A 15,676-nucleotide genomic window follows, 5' to 3' on the forward strand; every position below is an offset into this window, starting at 1 on the left:
GAGCTCTGGCAAACATAAAGTAGAAAATTAAAATCAAATGACTGAAGGTACCACATTTCCACCCATCTTGTCCATCCATCTGAATGCTGAACCTGACACATCACAAGGGCATCTGATCTGCTAGTCGATCACCACCAGAGCATCCCTGCTGCCAAATTCATGCCAAACCTCCAAATGTAAGAGGAGACCAAAAAAAAATCCTATGCCCAGGTAATATAGCAAGCTAGAGACAGCAAGGTAGTCCCTAAAAACTGTAATATGTCCAAACCCCCTAGTCAGGTGCCTCCATTTTCCTACCCATGCTGACCTTCTCAGATGAAAAGCACATCTCTACAAGATTTTTCAACCTCCAAAAGAAAGCTGTCTCATTTGCAAGGTGATCTGGGGGCAAACTGTCATTATAAGGCCAGACACCTCTAAAACAGTCAGTAGAAGTTGCAAACAGCTGTATATGCACACTTACAGATTGCACATGTCAATCCTGGGAGGAGACAGTGGCAGTAGTTGAAGTAGGAGCTTTACTCCATTCTTCCATGCTTCCTCTTTCTCAAATTCACAGAAAAGGTAGGTGCATTCATCTGCTGAGAACTGGTAGAAAGCATGACTGTCTTGAAAATAGAGTTGTCTGTCCACTGTAAGAAAAAAAAATATTAGATACCCTTTAAACTTTCAGCATGTAAAGATTCCCACCACATTCTGCATTACTTGATCTTAATGCTGAGTTGTACCATCACACAGGACAAAAGGACTGAATACTCAGCACAGAAACAATCCTGCCCTCTCAGTTTAATTCAGTGCATCCAAACAGGAAAACCTCAAAACCTCAATTTAAAGATCTCCAGGATCTTGAAATTCAAGCATTAAGACTGTTGAGTGTTTAATCAATTTTGGAATCAGTTCAGGTTTATGGAATAAAACCTTTCCTCTTTTTTGTTAGATTTCTGAGTCTCAGTTTCCATTGGTTTCTAAGCTGTTTTCACTAATGTTCAGGCACTAGCAAACAAAGTTCAGTACTGGGGATGCAGCCCATCATTATTCCATCTTCTCCTCAAATTCAGGGCTACATTTGTAGACTAGACCTGGATAAAAAGATGTATCAGTTGTCTTTCCTGAAAAAAATGGGATTTAATGAGGAAAAAAGTAGAGTCCAAAGCCAAAATCACAACCTTCTGCAACAAGTAATTTGGCCCTTGCTGAGGCTGCATGACCAGACATGCTGTCAGTTTACCTGAAGAAAACTTTAAAGTACACTTTCAGTGTACATATGCAGAAATCTTCTGTAAGTCCTCACCTTTTCATAAGAAAGAAGTTAAGTGTCTAGCACAGAACCCAGGGTGGGGTATGACCTGAGTTGAGCTACCTAAGTAGCTCCAGCCTCCAAGTAAAATCCATCAGCTATCCAGAGGCTAGGTATCAGTGTGATTATCAGCAATCACATTAGCTGGACCAAATCCCTCATTTTGGTGGGGGAGTTGGAGACAGCAGGGTAGAACCTGGCCTCACCACTGTCTCAAGGAACTGGATCCTCTCTCATCCCGTTGTAATTAAAAATTATGGAAAACAGAGAGGAAAAGAAAATCATTAATAGCTTAATAGCAACAGAAGTCATCTAGTAAAGCCATGATCTGCAGCAAATAAACAGCTGCTGTCTTGTGAGAAACCAAAAATAGCTTGAGGGGGAAAAAAAAGCCTGGAAAAGACACGCACTCTGTCTGCAACTTGATAATGGGCAATTACAGGAATGAAAAAGGAATGAAATTGCCAAAAACAAGGGATTGATCTTTGGTATTTTTGAAATGAAAGGTCACAGAAGTGAGCCTCCCAAAAAGATAGTAGAAAAAAGAGCTGGCAAGAAAATTGGATCAATCTGTGCTTTATTTTCTTCCCCTCCTCTGATCAAAACCACAGCTCTTGTCCTGTGCAGGAGAAAGGGATAGCCTTCTTCACATTGCAAGTACTGGCAGGACTGACCTGACAAGATAATGCCCATATCCAGGAGGAGCTGCCACACTCCAACTGCTGTAGATCTGCACTTGACAAAAGGGCACTGCTCCAAAAGCCAGTCCACGAGTTCTGATCCAACACAACTTCTCCTGCAAATAAGCAAAACATCACTTCTTAAACTACAGTAATGTTAAAACATCCTTTTATAATAAAGAGGTCCTTTTAAAGCTATCAAAAGTCAGACTTTTTGTTCAGCAGAGAAAATTCTTTGTCTCAATCCCTAATTTTTGTAAACCTATTCATTTCAAGGGAAGAAATAATGTTGGCAAGCCTCAGGGGGTACCTCCAGCTACAATGAGGGAACTTATGTTAGATGAGCAAGTTTCCTTACATACCTGATTCATGTAGCATACTTTGCAATAGAATTTTTATCAATTTGTGTTGCATACACATCCTCCCAAGATGCCTAAGAGATAAATAAAATCCAGCTTCTAGCCTCAGCCTTTTATCTCCTTTCCAAGCATGCCATAATCAGTACAGCTAAACAATATGTGTAAGACCTTTAAGTGCTGCTCTAGGATGGACTTAATCTTCCATATTATTGGTAGATGTATATATTTAAACAATAATAAAAAAAGTCATGGATTTTTCTTAAACAGGTGTGAAGTAATGGTTTTATAATAGAGAGTTGCACATTGTGGTGTAATTGAAAACAGGAGGAAGCATTCATGCTACAATGCAACACAAATGGAAAACCACTTCATTACAGAAATATTCCATAAATTACATACAGAAATCATTGTGTCACTAAATCTTGGAATCCAATTAAGCTCTTTTATAACTCTAAACCATGGCTGAAATTAATACACTTTCTTTTCAACAAAATAACCGACAAACACTATTGTATATGAAAACCATAAGCAATGTATACAATCAGGCCACTGCTGCTTTCCGACAACTGACATTGTAATGTAAGAAAAAATATTAAGGCACATGAGACTTTAAAGAATTTTTTAAAGAAAATATTTTAATTCTTAGTGACATACACAGAATCACTCAGAATTTACTCTCTTGTCAAACCAGAGCATAATAAATAAAACTCTTAAAGTTAATTATAACAAATGATTTTGATTTACCTGCAAATGCCAGTCAGGTACACCCTGTCTTTAATCAGGTCAGAAGCTTGTAGAGTAAAAATATTCCTGAGAGCTCTCCCAGCACAGGAAGAACTTTCTCCATAAATCTGAATGAAAAGAGAAATTGAAAACTGTGACAAACAGGGATTTATTCCTGCTGTAGTAAATTGCCTTGCCACTGTCCACTCCCTCCCTTTGAGCAATGCCTTCTTCACAGGTAAATGACAAGCAAGCACCCAGTCTCAAAGGAAATGCACCCCAACTTCTGCCAGTTGTATCATGGGTTGCAGATGCCCCACGAGCTGGGCTGATTTTAGATTTGCTGCCCTAGAAAATGAGAGGTTTAACCATCCATCAGCTTTACCTTTGAGCAACAGACAAATGATGAAAACACTTGTTATTCTAGCAAAGCAGAGACATAGGAACCATTCCAAAATCACACAGATACAGTTTAAAATGAATATATTTTCCTATATTTTTCAGCTAAATAATTTATTTCAAACCTATTACACACTGAAAGACTATTTCATAGTGTTTTATTTTTGTTCAGAACCTTTAGAGGTTTCCTATGATAGCTGTAGATCAGTTCATCTGTGCATTGCCAGGAGGATATGGTCTTTCAGAATAGACACACCTCTGATCTCCCCACACCTGATTTCTGCCCTGCACCTCAAGGCTGCAGATGTGTCTGTCAAAACAGAACCCAACTCAGTCTTCCATAAAACCATGTTCCACCCAGGCTCTGCGTACCACTCCTTACTGAAGAATTTACCTTGGGCTTCTTTTGTGGTGTTTCCTCACTGTCTCAGCAAAACACACCAAGCGACACAAAGAAATAACTTGATGCTACTTGGTTTCATCTTTTTGTTTGTTTGCTTCCTATGTATAGGAGCTTTTTAAGGCACATAGAAGAGACCTGAGAGAGTAAAATCTTGTGACGTACAAACCGGAGTTCTCAAAATACTGTAAAAGTAAGCTAAACAGTGGCTATCACTTAAGTGACTGGGAAGCAAGTGCACATTGGAATTAACAACAATTCAGTTTGCAAACTCACTAGTAGTAAGATGTGATTTGTAACACACACACAAAAAATGATAACTTCTTAACTGAATTTAACTTCAGGTCACATTCACAAGTATCTTCAAAGCTGTGAATAAGAAGTTGAACTGAAGCAGAAGCATTCCTTGCATGTTGTTTGATGAAACAGAATTATAAAGAAGGTTCACAAGTACCTTATTTGAAGGAGTTTCCAAATAGGGATTTGAAATTCTTCTGGACAGGGTCTGTAAGGTAATTTGGTAGACTGTTAGTTTTGTTACGGTTTTCGCATGGAAAAAAAATAAAGTAACTGCAATCTAGTCTTTTATCTATTGAAATCTAAATAAAAAGAAATTATCAAGTCATCTGAATAGTGCAACACATGTCTTCAAATAATAATTCTTTCACATCAGGAGAAAGGTTTGGTAAACTCAGTTCTGTGTTTTCTATTACATTTATTCTTGATCAAGAAAAGAATATGAACAATGAGATGGCAAAGCCTATAGATAACACACAATTATTGGGTCAGGAAACATCAAAAATGACAGTGAAGAATCTCAAGATAAACCTAAAAAATACTGGGTGAAAAGACAATTTAATGATGAGCTCAACATTGAAATCAACATATACTAGGGGGAGAAAATGTAACTACACATACTTTTAAAGCAAACTTTATCAATTCAGTAAAGACACCTCAGGGTCACAGAACCCTTCTCAAAGAAGACCGCTCTTCTAAATGAAATTCTTAACTGTAGTTAAAAGAGATTAGGATAAATGGTGAATAAAATTGTGACCAGCAGGGAGGTAACTAATGTAGATCAGCGTTATCTCTGCAGTGCCACATGTTGCAGTGGTACCAGCATCTCAAGAAATTAATGCTCCAATGTTAGAGGGGATTCAGACAGTAACAGTAGTAGGAGTAACAAAGATTTTGATAAATTTTAATATGAGAAAGGACAAAAAATACTGTGACTATTTACCTTACAAAGGAGACATTACAAGTGACATAATGCAATTATGCAGTATGGCACAAAGAAAATACTAATTTTCTGTGCTCTACTTTACATTACATGAAAATAACTGATCACTCAATGAAATTAGAGAGGATTTATATTTGAGGAGACAGAAAGGAAAATCAACAAATAAGTCTTCACAGCAGGGAAATGCAAATGCCAAAATCTTACCACTGATCAATAAAGACTGGGATTTAAAATTATAAAATTCACAGTGAACAAGAACTCTGAAAGGCAGAGACAGGATAAACATCTCAACAAGAACCAGGTTAACCCACTCTTACTCACCATGATCCTTTCATATCTTGTCACTATTAGAAGACAAGATATTGTCTATACTGATGCTTACTTGCAATTTCTATCTTACTACAAGCCACACAAGACACAAATAAACACTGCCTAAAATAAGCCTGGAAGTGGAAAAGAAGACATTGTAGAGGTGCACTGGCACTACAACAGGAAGATCATGTGATGCTCCCTCACATTATTCCAACTTCTAAGCAGCATAATTAATTCCTTGCTTTGAGAAGGATCCAATTCTCACTTGGTATATTTCAATCATAAAAAATCCCCATCGTTCACACCCTGTAAGAATTACAGAATCCATATTTCAGTAACACCACCTGCTTTTTCCTCCCTGTATTCTTGTTCCTGTATTTTTAGAAAGGGAAGGGACAAGGAACCACAGAAGCATCTATCGATGTTTACCCTTCCACGCTCATCACAAACCTTAGTGTAGTTCCATGCATTACAGCAGCTCCATATGGAAATACTGCAACATATAAGCCTAATTTCCCTCTCCTGTGCCCAACAGAGATGCTGGAAGAGCGCAACACTGCCTCAGATCCCACTCACTCTTCCTAGCTGGCATGTCATTAACACCTCGTCTCTGCAGCAGCCCTACATACCACCACTTCTCTTGGTTCCTGTCCAAGTCTTTCATTCCACAAGCCTCTCTCACTGCAGCACAGTCAAAGTTTATACACTCATTTCCCTGCTCCTTTCCCAGGCTGGCACTGACAGAGGACAGGGAGGGTCACCCAGGGAGAGCACTGGTACTGCAGTGTGCACTTACATGACAGCATAAGATGAAGTTCAGCAAAAAGGACAAATTTAGTTGCCTTCTACAACAGGGTGATGGATAAGAAGAGAGAGACTGACATCATCTACCTGCACTTGTGCAAAACATTTCATAGTATCCCATGCATATCCTTGTCACTAAAATGGAGAGACATGGATTTGACAGATGGACTACTCAGTGGATAAGGAAATGGATGCAGTCAAAGAGTTGTGGTCAATGATTTGATGGCTGTGTTTGATCACCAGTGATGAGTGTTGTCCCTCAGGGACCATATTATTTAACATCCTCATGTTAACATAGGAACCTGGACAGTGGGATTGAGTGCACCTTCAGCAAGTCTGGGGATGACAAGTTCAGTGGCATGACTGATACTCTAGAGGGAAGGGATTCCATCCAGAGAGACCTGGACAGGCTTGAGAGCTGGGCCTGTGCAGTCCCCATGTATTTCAAAAAGCCCAAGTGTAGGTCTTGTGCCTGGGATGGGGTAATCCCAAACATGGACACAGGCTGGGTAATGAGTGGATTGAAACCAGCCCTGTAGAGAAGGACTTGGGGGTGTTGGTGGATGAAAAACTGGACACGACCTGGGCTGCATCAAAAGGAGGAGGAGCAGCAGGATGAGTGCAGTGATTCTGCACCTCTACTGCATTTTTGTGAGACCCTCACCTGGAGTATTGCATCCATTTGTCAGCTTCCCAGCATAATAAAGATGGGGATCTGTTGGACAAAGTCTAAAGGAGGGCCACTAAGTTGATAATGAGAATGGAGCACCTCTCTCATGGACACAAGCTGAGAGAGTTGGGGTTGCTCAGCCTGGAGAAAAGAAGGTTCCAGGGAGATCTTGTAGTATCATCCAGCATCTAAAGGGGGCTAACAGAAAGGACATGATACTTCTTATCAGGGAGTGTAGTGAAAGGGCAGCTAATCATTTACAGGACAGGTAATATTTTTAAACTGGAATTGGGTAAATTTAGAATAAATATTAGGAAAAAATTCTGAGGAGTCTGCAAAAGGTGTCTGATGCTGAAACAAGTAGAGAAAAAAATCCTCAAACTTCTAGTTTATCCTTCAGACCAGGAGGAATTCACAGCCCCGAAAAGGGACAAGGGAGGACAGGACAATGGCTTTTCAGTGGCAGCCTGGGCCCATATCAATGTGGAGCAAAGATGAAACATTAGAGAGACCATGACAGTATATTTAGCCTGCCATGCAGGAACCCAACAACCCAAAATTTCTAAAAGCATAAGAAAATAGAAACTGAAAAGGAGAAAGTAGAACAAAACAGGAAGTGACTTTCTGGAATAGAAAAATTATCTTTCTTGTGGATGCTAGTGCAGCCTGCGTAATGTTGAAACACTCACAGCAGTTAGGCTGAAATTAACACAGAAATTTAGGATTTTTATGTCCTAGCTACCATGATAGATCCCATTTTCTTTTTTTTTTTTTTTTTTTAACTTGCCTCAATGAATATTAGGTACTGAGCACACCTCTATTCCGCAGACTGCTTTGGCTGTTGTAGACAAACTGGGCAGTTGCCTACAGGAGAGGAAGAGGAAGGATAAGTGGTCCAGCCCATCTTCAAAGACCCTGACTTTTGGGTAGTTCTGTTGGAGAAGCACCACTCCAACCTGAAGATATCTGGTAAATACACCCTGCTCTCCCAAAATTATTCTGACATGCACACCGATTGAAAACATATTTGCAAATCGCTCTAAGAATGAGCCAAAATGTGCTTTTAAAGCAAATTAATTAGTCATCAGGCAAACAGCTCATCTCTCACAAAAACTACCTTGGAACAGTTAATGATGCCCACGCCAAGTTCTGCTTTCTAGCTGCTGCCACCCTGGCATCCCCACGTGCCTCCTCACCAGCTTGAGGAGAAGCTTTGCCAAGCCCCACGTCAGGGACAGGACAGGGCTATGGCAGCACGTGTGGTGGGACAGAAAACCATATGTGCAGGAGATCCAGAGCACTGGGTGTCCTCCAGAAGGGCTGTCCCATCACACACGAGTAGGTGTGCACAGGCAGCTTCATCTTCCCTGCTGGGGATGCAGGAAGAAAGAGGCAGGGACAGGTCCTGTGGGCTGGACGATCCAGAGTCTGAACTATAAACATGGCACAGCGATGGCATCGTCCTAGCTTGGGAACACAACCTGCATGTGACAGAGGAGGACAGCTGGGACAGGAAGCCCAGAGAAAGCTTTGGAATAGGACTGCTAGTATCAAATCTGAATACACCACGGAAAATTTAGTCTGAAATTGGGAAACATTATAAAGGAATTTACTGCAGAATTTAAAATCACTAAAATTGCCAGGAGTAGAGTAATGATGTGAGAAGAATGGGAGGATTAAAACAAAGTGAACAGCAAGTAATTGAAACAATCAGAAGGAAATATTTACCTATAATCTATATAATCAGCTTATAGAACTATAAGCCAAAGAATTAAATATGCCAGGTTGAGTTTTGGAAGCAGAGGCTAATTTAATGACTAATCCTACTATGCAAAGTCTATACCTAAGTTTAAATTGGTATTGCTTCAACTGTACAGTTATTTTTAAAACAAGCTAAGAACTTCTGACATTATTTAAAGTTAAGCATGTGAAGATATCGATGATACTACTTTAATATATCGGCACAAACTGATTTTTTAGACGTTTGGAAAGAAATTACCCCACAACATACTACACAACAAAGTATACTAATGGCTCCATTAGAAAAAACAAGCTGTATCTTACGGTAAAATGCTGACTTAGTTCCTTCATTGGGAGAGCTTTGAACTGGGTCCACTACAGCAACTCCCTGTGCATTTACTACAACGTGGTTAATGTTCTGCTCAAGGGCTAATGGTACTGTAGAGCATGGATTTAGTCATATCTTTTGGAGATACATTTGAATTTTCTCCTGATTTTTAGAGCTGGGATTTTGCTTTGGCCACATCTCAGCCTGGGAGAACGACTTGCCTACAAGTTGCTTGTGCTTCGCCTCCTGCCCAAGCTGTTCCAACAACTGCTGGTATTTCTGCCATTGCCAGCGCTGCAGTCACAGTAGCATCAGCAATGCTCTGTACATCTGCTAGCAATTTAATCACCAGCATGCTCAGAAAGAAACAGAGTAAAATTGCTTCGAGCTCCAGTTCAAGTGCTTTCCTCAGCCGGGATTTAGTGCAGTGGTAGCAGCCAGCAACCTGTCTGCACTAGAAGTCATAGTGCAACACCTCAAAAGAGGCTATGGAAATTGTAGGGAAATAATAATTTCAAATATGGAACAGAAATGTTTTGCCTTTCTAAGAGCATCTGATACTCATGCGCAGTTAGCGAGAAAAAAAGACAAAAATGGGAAGGAAGAATTTCTATTTTCGTCAGGATTATTCCTTTTGCTAAATCTTCTAAAGTGGGATTTATTTTGAAACTAACAGAAATGAGGAAAGGCAGAATCATGGCTTTTCTTCCCCAGTAAATTGTTCAAGCTTCCACTCCAGATTTTTCAAATATCTAGGTTTTTGACTGATTGTGTTTCCAAAATATAGGCATAATATTCTGTGCTTTGGAATTTGCAATCCGCAATCAAACCTTACCTGCTTTCAGTTTACAACACACTCATCAATATTTGTCTGTTTGATCAGAGCTTAATTTGCAAACATGCTCATCATCAACTCCATGCTGCTGGGCAGTTCTAGAAACATTTTTGTTATGCACAAATATAACAAAACAATTGTTCATAGTTTCAGGGCACTGTCACTATGTCCCTAAAGAATTTAGTATAACACTCGTGCATTTCAAACTGGATTACTCAATATACTTAAAATTAAGCAAATGCTTCAGTGTTGTTATTTCCTAAATATAAAGAGCCTGAACAAAAAATCATCTCGTTTTGAAATGCACATGGAGTAGCACAAACTACCTGGTAATGAGATCATTTCTATTCCCTGACAGGGGGATTTCTGCAACTCCTCAACACCTGAATCCTAAATTGGGTAATGTGATCACAAAGAAAATTATATATTCAGACACACATCCAAAAAGAATTTAAGCATCCAAACCTAAAATACACTTTCACAAGTACTCATGCTGGGAACTTCCCACATTCCAACCATGAGAGCATATGGAAAAGGATCACAAATAAAGCTGAATACAAATTCACTCTCAAACACAATAATCTGCTTGTACTTTTCTCTCCAATGATCATTCAGCTCTAAGAACACAGTGGCTGAGGAAAACTTTTTAAAATCCACCAGAGGTATTTACTTAATTTCCCTCAGGCTTCCCTCCCACTAGATGCACAAATCAAAAAGTAATTGTGTCCCAACCATATTTTGTTCTCTTGTTATGAACCATGACAATGATAATGCCATAAGTGTGACAGAAACCACTGCAACTGTTACAACTGATAAAAACCTATGGGGGTTTTTATCAAAAAGATTTGCTGGAGTTGCTAAAAGCAAGCAGCTACAATAATGAGAGAGTTTCCCCTCTAGCCCTGATTTGAACACAAATCCTGAAACAAAGCTGGGCTGTACCTGTCTGGCACACCCTCCTCAACCTGCAACACAAGAAGGCAATAATTTCTGCAGGAGTAAATGCCCATTTATTCCCAGTGCTTACTCGTGCCAGGCAGGGAGTGGAGGAAGGGAGCAAAAAAATCACTGAACCATATGATTTAACACTTTGCCACCTTTGAATTTTTTGCATTTGACATCACCTGCTACTGTCTAAATGATAGTTGTTTTAAGCAGAAGTAAGGCATGGGTGTTGTGTTCAGTAGAGGAAACGCTACTGTCGTTTGAAGGTGGCTGGGTATAGGGAGTGCTGTCATGAATCCCAATCCGTTTCCATGTGGCAACAGATTTTTTCTTGTTGCTAAGGCACAGCAAGCAGAGTTGGTTGGGAAGCCAGCTGACTTTCAGTGGATATCATTCATATGAAATCATAGAATATGCCTGACTTTCTGCCAATAATATTTGTAACAAACAACCTTCCCCCACTGCTCCACTTGAAACCCACTGTCAGAATTCACGGGTAATGAAGAATAACCAACGTGACAGTTCTCTGCATCAATATTTATTTAAGATTAAATAGAAAATCCTTTTAAAAGGATCTTTTTTGTAAAGGAAAGATCTTCTCCTGGTCATTTTAAACTTCATACACTTAGGTGTAACCAAAAAAGGTCAAAAAGCTGTAAAAAGAAAAATCTGTATTCAGCAGAGCTTGCAATTTAGGGTTCCCAGAGGAGCCTGAAGAGCTCTCTGGAGAAACCCAAATGAGTCACTAATGAAAGAAAACCAAGGAGGTATTGTCATCTGTTTTCTGTATAAAAACAACTTACAAAATACGTTATTTCATGAAGGGGAAACCCACAACCCATAGTTCGTTCTGACTTCCTCCAAAACAGAAAGAGATGTGAGAAGAAAATGGATGCTCTTTATAAAGACAAGCAGCGCTCTTTATGATTAAAGACTTATTTCTGAGTCAGTGACAGCTAGGAAAGCTATGCATTTAGAAGCATTTCTTTATTTTCCAGTACCTAGCAAACTAAATATGGCTTAATGGGTTTGTGCTTCAAACAAAACTAATTTTTACTTTATCTGGCATAAACCATCCACTTTCAAAGCCTCTGGAGCCTAGTGTGATTTAATGTCCAAGAGCAAAATTTATTTTCAATGTCATTTTCTACACCTAAAAGAAGTTAATTAAAGAAAATAATATCACAGAAGACAATATGGCAGGGCTGGCTGGTTTCTCTCCTCCCTCTTCCTCAGTCCTACCATGGTGAAAAGCCCAGGATAAATCCAGCTTCAGGAAGGCACCAACACAGACTCCTCCATCTGTATCCTGTGCCTCAAACAAAGCTGCAGCATCCCGACATCCACCTGGACTGAGGGAAAGGGAGGAGTGGTGAGCCAGTAGAAGGGGATATCTTAGTTAGGAACTTTATGTGACTAAAGAAAGGAGACAGCAACTCTCCTGCTAATGATGAGCTCCATGACCAGATTCAGTACCCTGAAATGAGGCTGCTGACAAGCAGGTCATGTCCTCTCTACACCTCCTGCTACAGCTTGACATTCCTGCCACTCTTCTCCTTTGTGCTTCCAGGCCTGTCCATGAAGCCATGTCCTGAACCAATCCAGAGGCCAGTGGCTTTGAACGGGCTCATTAAACAGAGATTCGTTTCAACAGAGATGGTTTCCCTTGTGGGGGTCACTGGGGAGCCACACAAACACGATCCCCAGCAAGGCAGCAGCAGGGGCACGGGCCAGGCTGTGGGACAAGGAGGGAGGCAGGCAGGGACAGCTGTGCTCAGAGGAAGCATTTGTTTATGCTACATTAAAACTATCCAAGGAATGATGGCATAAAGCACATCTAATAAATCCTTTTTATGTTGACAGAGCAGAGACATTGCTCTGTCAACATAAAAAGGAAGTTAACTATGCTTGCAAAAAATGACAATACAAAATTCAAGGGTGTCAGCAATGGGGAACTTCACTTCCAACTCCGTGTTCACATAAATGCATCAGCTGAAGAAAACACAATACCCATGTCATCTACAACTGCAGACTGCATGGGCATAGTTTGTAATACAGAAACAGAGTTTAAACAAGATTTCTCATTCTTATAAAGAGAGAATGGACATTTTCAACTCATATGCTAATACAATGTTTGCAGGGAGATTTCATTAAATATGAAAAGAAAGAATTAGAATTTTGCTGCTTTTCATTGCACTTTATATAACATTAAAATATGCAGAGTACACTTAATTGTCTATTCATGTTCCTTCCTTAACTAAACTTTATTGCAGCATTTGTGCTCTCATTTGCCAGTTAGTCCATACACTTCCTAATGCTACCTTACAAAATTCCCGGTGCATTTCATTCTTCCTGGCTGTCAGCAACATTTCAGAGAAAAGCAGTATCCTCCCTTTCTGCCAGTAAAAAATAGGCACTGTACAGACTGTCACCATAAACATTTAACAATATTGCTGTACTTCATATTTTTTAAAACTTAGCACCTAATAAATACAGTAGATGGTCTTTGTCATCTACCCTTGTGTCCCTGGCCACCAGCATCTGGTCTGGTTTTGATCTGGAGGGCAACACATAAAAGTAGATGGGTTGGGGGGGTTCAGAGATTGCTAAAAATTTTTGCAGCAGCTAATATTTCTAATGATGTAAGTTATACTTTGATAGCACACTATTTGGAGCATTCAAAAGAATGTGCACTGGATATTTCACACTACAATTAAAACAATGTTCCCAGTGGCAGGTCACTGTTAATTTTCAGATAAATCTAAATAAAGACACCAACAAAACAGTTAGAAGAGAGATCAGGAGCATGAAAATGCAGATTGTCTGCATACTTAAAAGCTTTTCAAAGTACCTCTGCTGACATGTTTCTTGTGTTGCCAGCAAAATACCTTCTCATGACACATTTCCAAATGAAAAAAAAAATGAAAGCAGCACAGTACATCTACTTAGCAAAGGCATTCTGAAAGCCAAGAACACTGACTTACAAGCATGCTTTAGTAAAAAGAAATTTATGAGGAAACTGTGTGTCAAACACAAGAATAAATGCTCAGATTACAAAATCTTCTTCCTAGAGGTTTTGTAACTTTACCAGACAGCGTCCTGCACAATTTCTCTGGCTTTGAATTTTGTCCTGCACAGAGCAGGAGTTGAATCAAATGATCTCCTGGAGTTCCCTTAGCACCCAAATAATTCTGTAATTGTCTCCAGCTCCATCACTCCCAGACAATTCAATTCTGCCAGTCCAACTGGCTGTACCAGGCAAGGAAGAAAAAGTCTGTGGAGCTTCAGGGCAACCAGAAGTACATTTCTATGTACATTCTGCATTTAAAAAGAGGCTCCTAAAACCACACATTTTCATGTCAGCCCTCCACCAAAACTTTTCCCTATGATATCACTCACTGTGCCAGGTCTCAATTGCTGAGGTACCCCAGCTGTCAACATTACTGCAGATAATAGTGGTGCCAGAACCTGACCTTCAGCAAGCCACATTTCTCAGAGATTAAATATAATAAAAATTTTAAAGCAGACAATCAGTTAAGTGATTCATCTTGCCTGTCACTACCAACCACCCACCACGTAGGTGTAAGTTCAAACATTCCCTCTCTGGTGTCAGGCAAAACCAGCATGGTTGGGTACTCGATTTTTGCCAGCACAGGGTCAGGAGCCTTCAGATGAACTGCCCCCATAGCCCAGCTGCAAGAATGCTCACCTCTGCCACAAGAACTCTAGCAAACAGCAGAAGGACAAAAATACCCAAGATTGCTGCAGCTATTTCAGTGAACGCAGATGCAGGAACAAAACCCCAAATATTAGCAAATAGTCAGCAAATCAGCTGTGAATGATGACGACAAATGGCTAAAAATGTCAATATAAAGTGAATATATTATTGAATAAGAAAATCCATAAAATATTAATTAATTCAGAAGCAATTTGTAATTAAAGACACACTTGTAAAGTTTTCAATAACTAAAGGATCTTTAATGTTTCAAGTACAAAAAGACAAAATTAAAATTCTGTGCTCTGATTATGATGTATGAAAATACCTCCCAGTAAATTGCATTAGCTTACTGTTTGAAAAATGCCTGTCTTTCTGACAACTTTTTAAAATTTTCTTTTAATAGGTTGCACACAGATTGTCCATGATTGGGTGTACAAGTGCACAAAGGTATGTTTTTAATGTCCCTATAATTTTATGTCCCTGCTCCCAGAGAGCCCTGCTTTTACCACTGCCTGCACAAGAAGGGAGGTCATCCAGTAATTTCCCAACCCTTTTTCCTTCTAGGAGAGCAGTTACTCGTTTCTGGTACAAGACATTCAAACTATTTCCTCTTTGTTTCTTGAAACTGATTTTCTGATTTCACAAGTGGCTCACTGGGAAAAGCACCAGACTGTTCAGTGTACCTCAGTTTTATTCCTGAACACGGTGTGGTCACCACCTTCAGTGAGGCATTTCCCTTCCCATGCAATGGGAACGGCCATGAGCAGGCTCTGGAAGCACTTTGGTACCCACAGGTAAAAATCTGCCACCAGCCAAGGGCTAGAAGCTCACAAGTTCTCCACGTACCCAGGCCAACCCCACTCCAAGTTCAAATACCTACAGGACATTTAAAACACAACAAAACTAGAGTAAAACTGCCAACTTCTGCTTTTCTTGCTTCTGAGGTTTTCTGAGAGCAGGAGCAGCCTTGAGGGTGGGTGAACAAGCTCTGCTTAAAGAATTTTGCATTACAGCCTTAACAGTTTGAGGATCTGCAGCGCTGTGGTTTGTGTTGGCAGCGCTCCGTTACGTGACCTCTTGGGAACCATAACAATTTCACTGACAGTAGCTCTTGGCACAAACCAGTGCCAACCTACTATGAACCACAGAGTGGGAGTTCTTAACCACTTCCAGAAGAACAGCTGTAATTTACTTTTTTGTAGGGGAAAACTATTAAAGCATAACTA

The 15,676-nt window shown here is 39.9% G+C and overlaps 1 protein-coding gene across 1 annotated transcript in view; it reads right to left on the reverse strand.

Moving 5' to 3' along the window:
• RAPGEF5 (Rap guanine nucleotide exchange factor 5) overlaps positions 1-15,676 on the reverse strand; it is a 154,925-nt gene that overhangs the window by 122,351 nt on the left and 16,898 nt on the right. Inside the window, exons 2-5 of the mRNA XM_054273587.1 lie at positions 4,313-4,363; positions 3,081-3,187; positions 1,972-2,093; positions 464-632 (exon numbers count right to left, since the gene is read on the reverse strand). Of these exons, the coding sequence (XP_054129562.1) occupies positions 464-632; positions 1,972-2,093; positions 3,081-3,187; positions 4,313-4,363 (449 nt within the window). The remainder of the gene's footprint in view (positions 1-463; positions 633-1,971; positions 2,094-3,080; positions 3,188-4,312; positions 4,364-15,676) is intronic.

This window comes from Melozone crissalis, unplaced genomic scaffold (genome assembly GCF_028551555.1).
Source record: "Melozone crissalis strain CALT ecotype California unplaced genomic scaffold, PUWL_Pcris_2 ptg000016l_1, whole genome shotgun sequence".
NCBI lineage: Eukaryota > Metazoa > Chordata > Aves > Passeriformes > Passerellidae > Melozone > Melozone crissalis.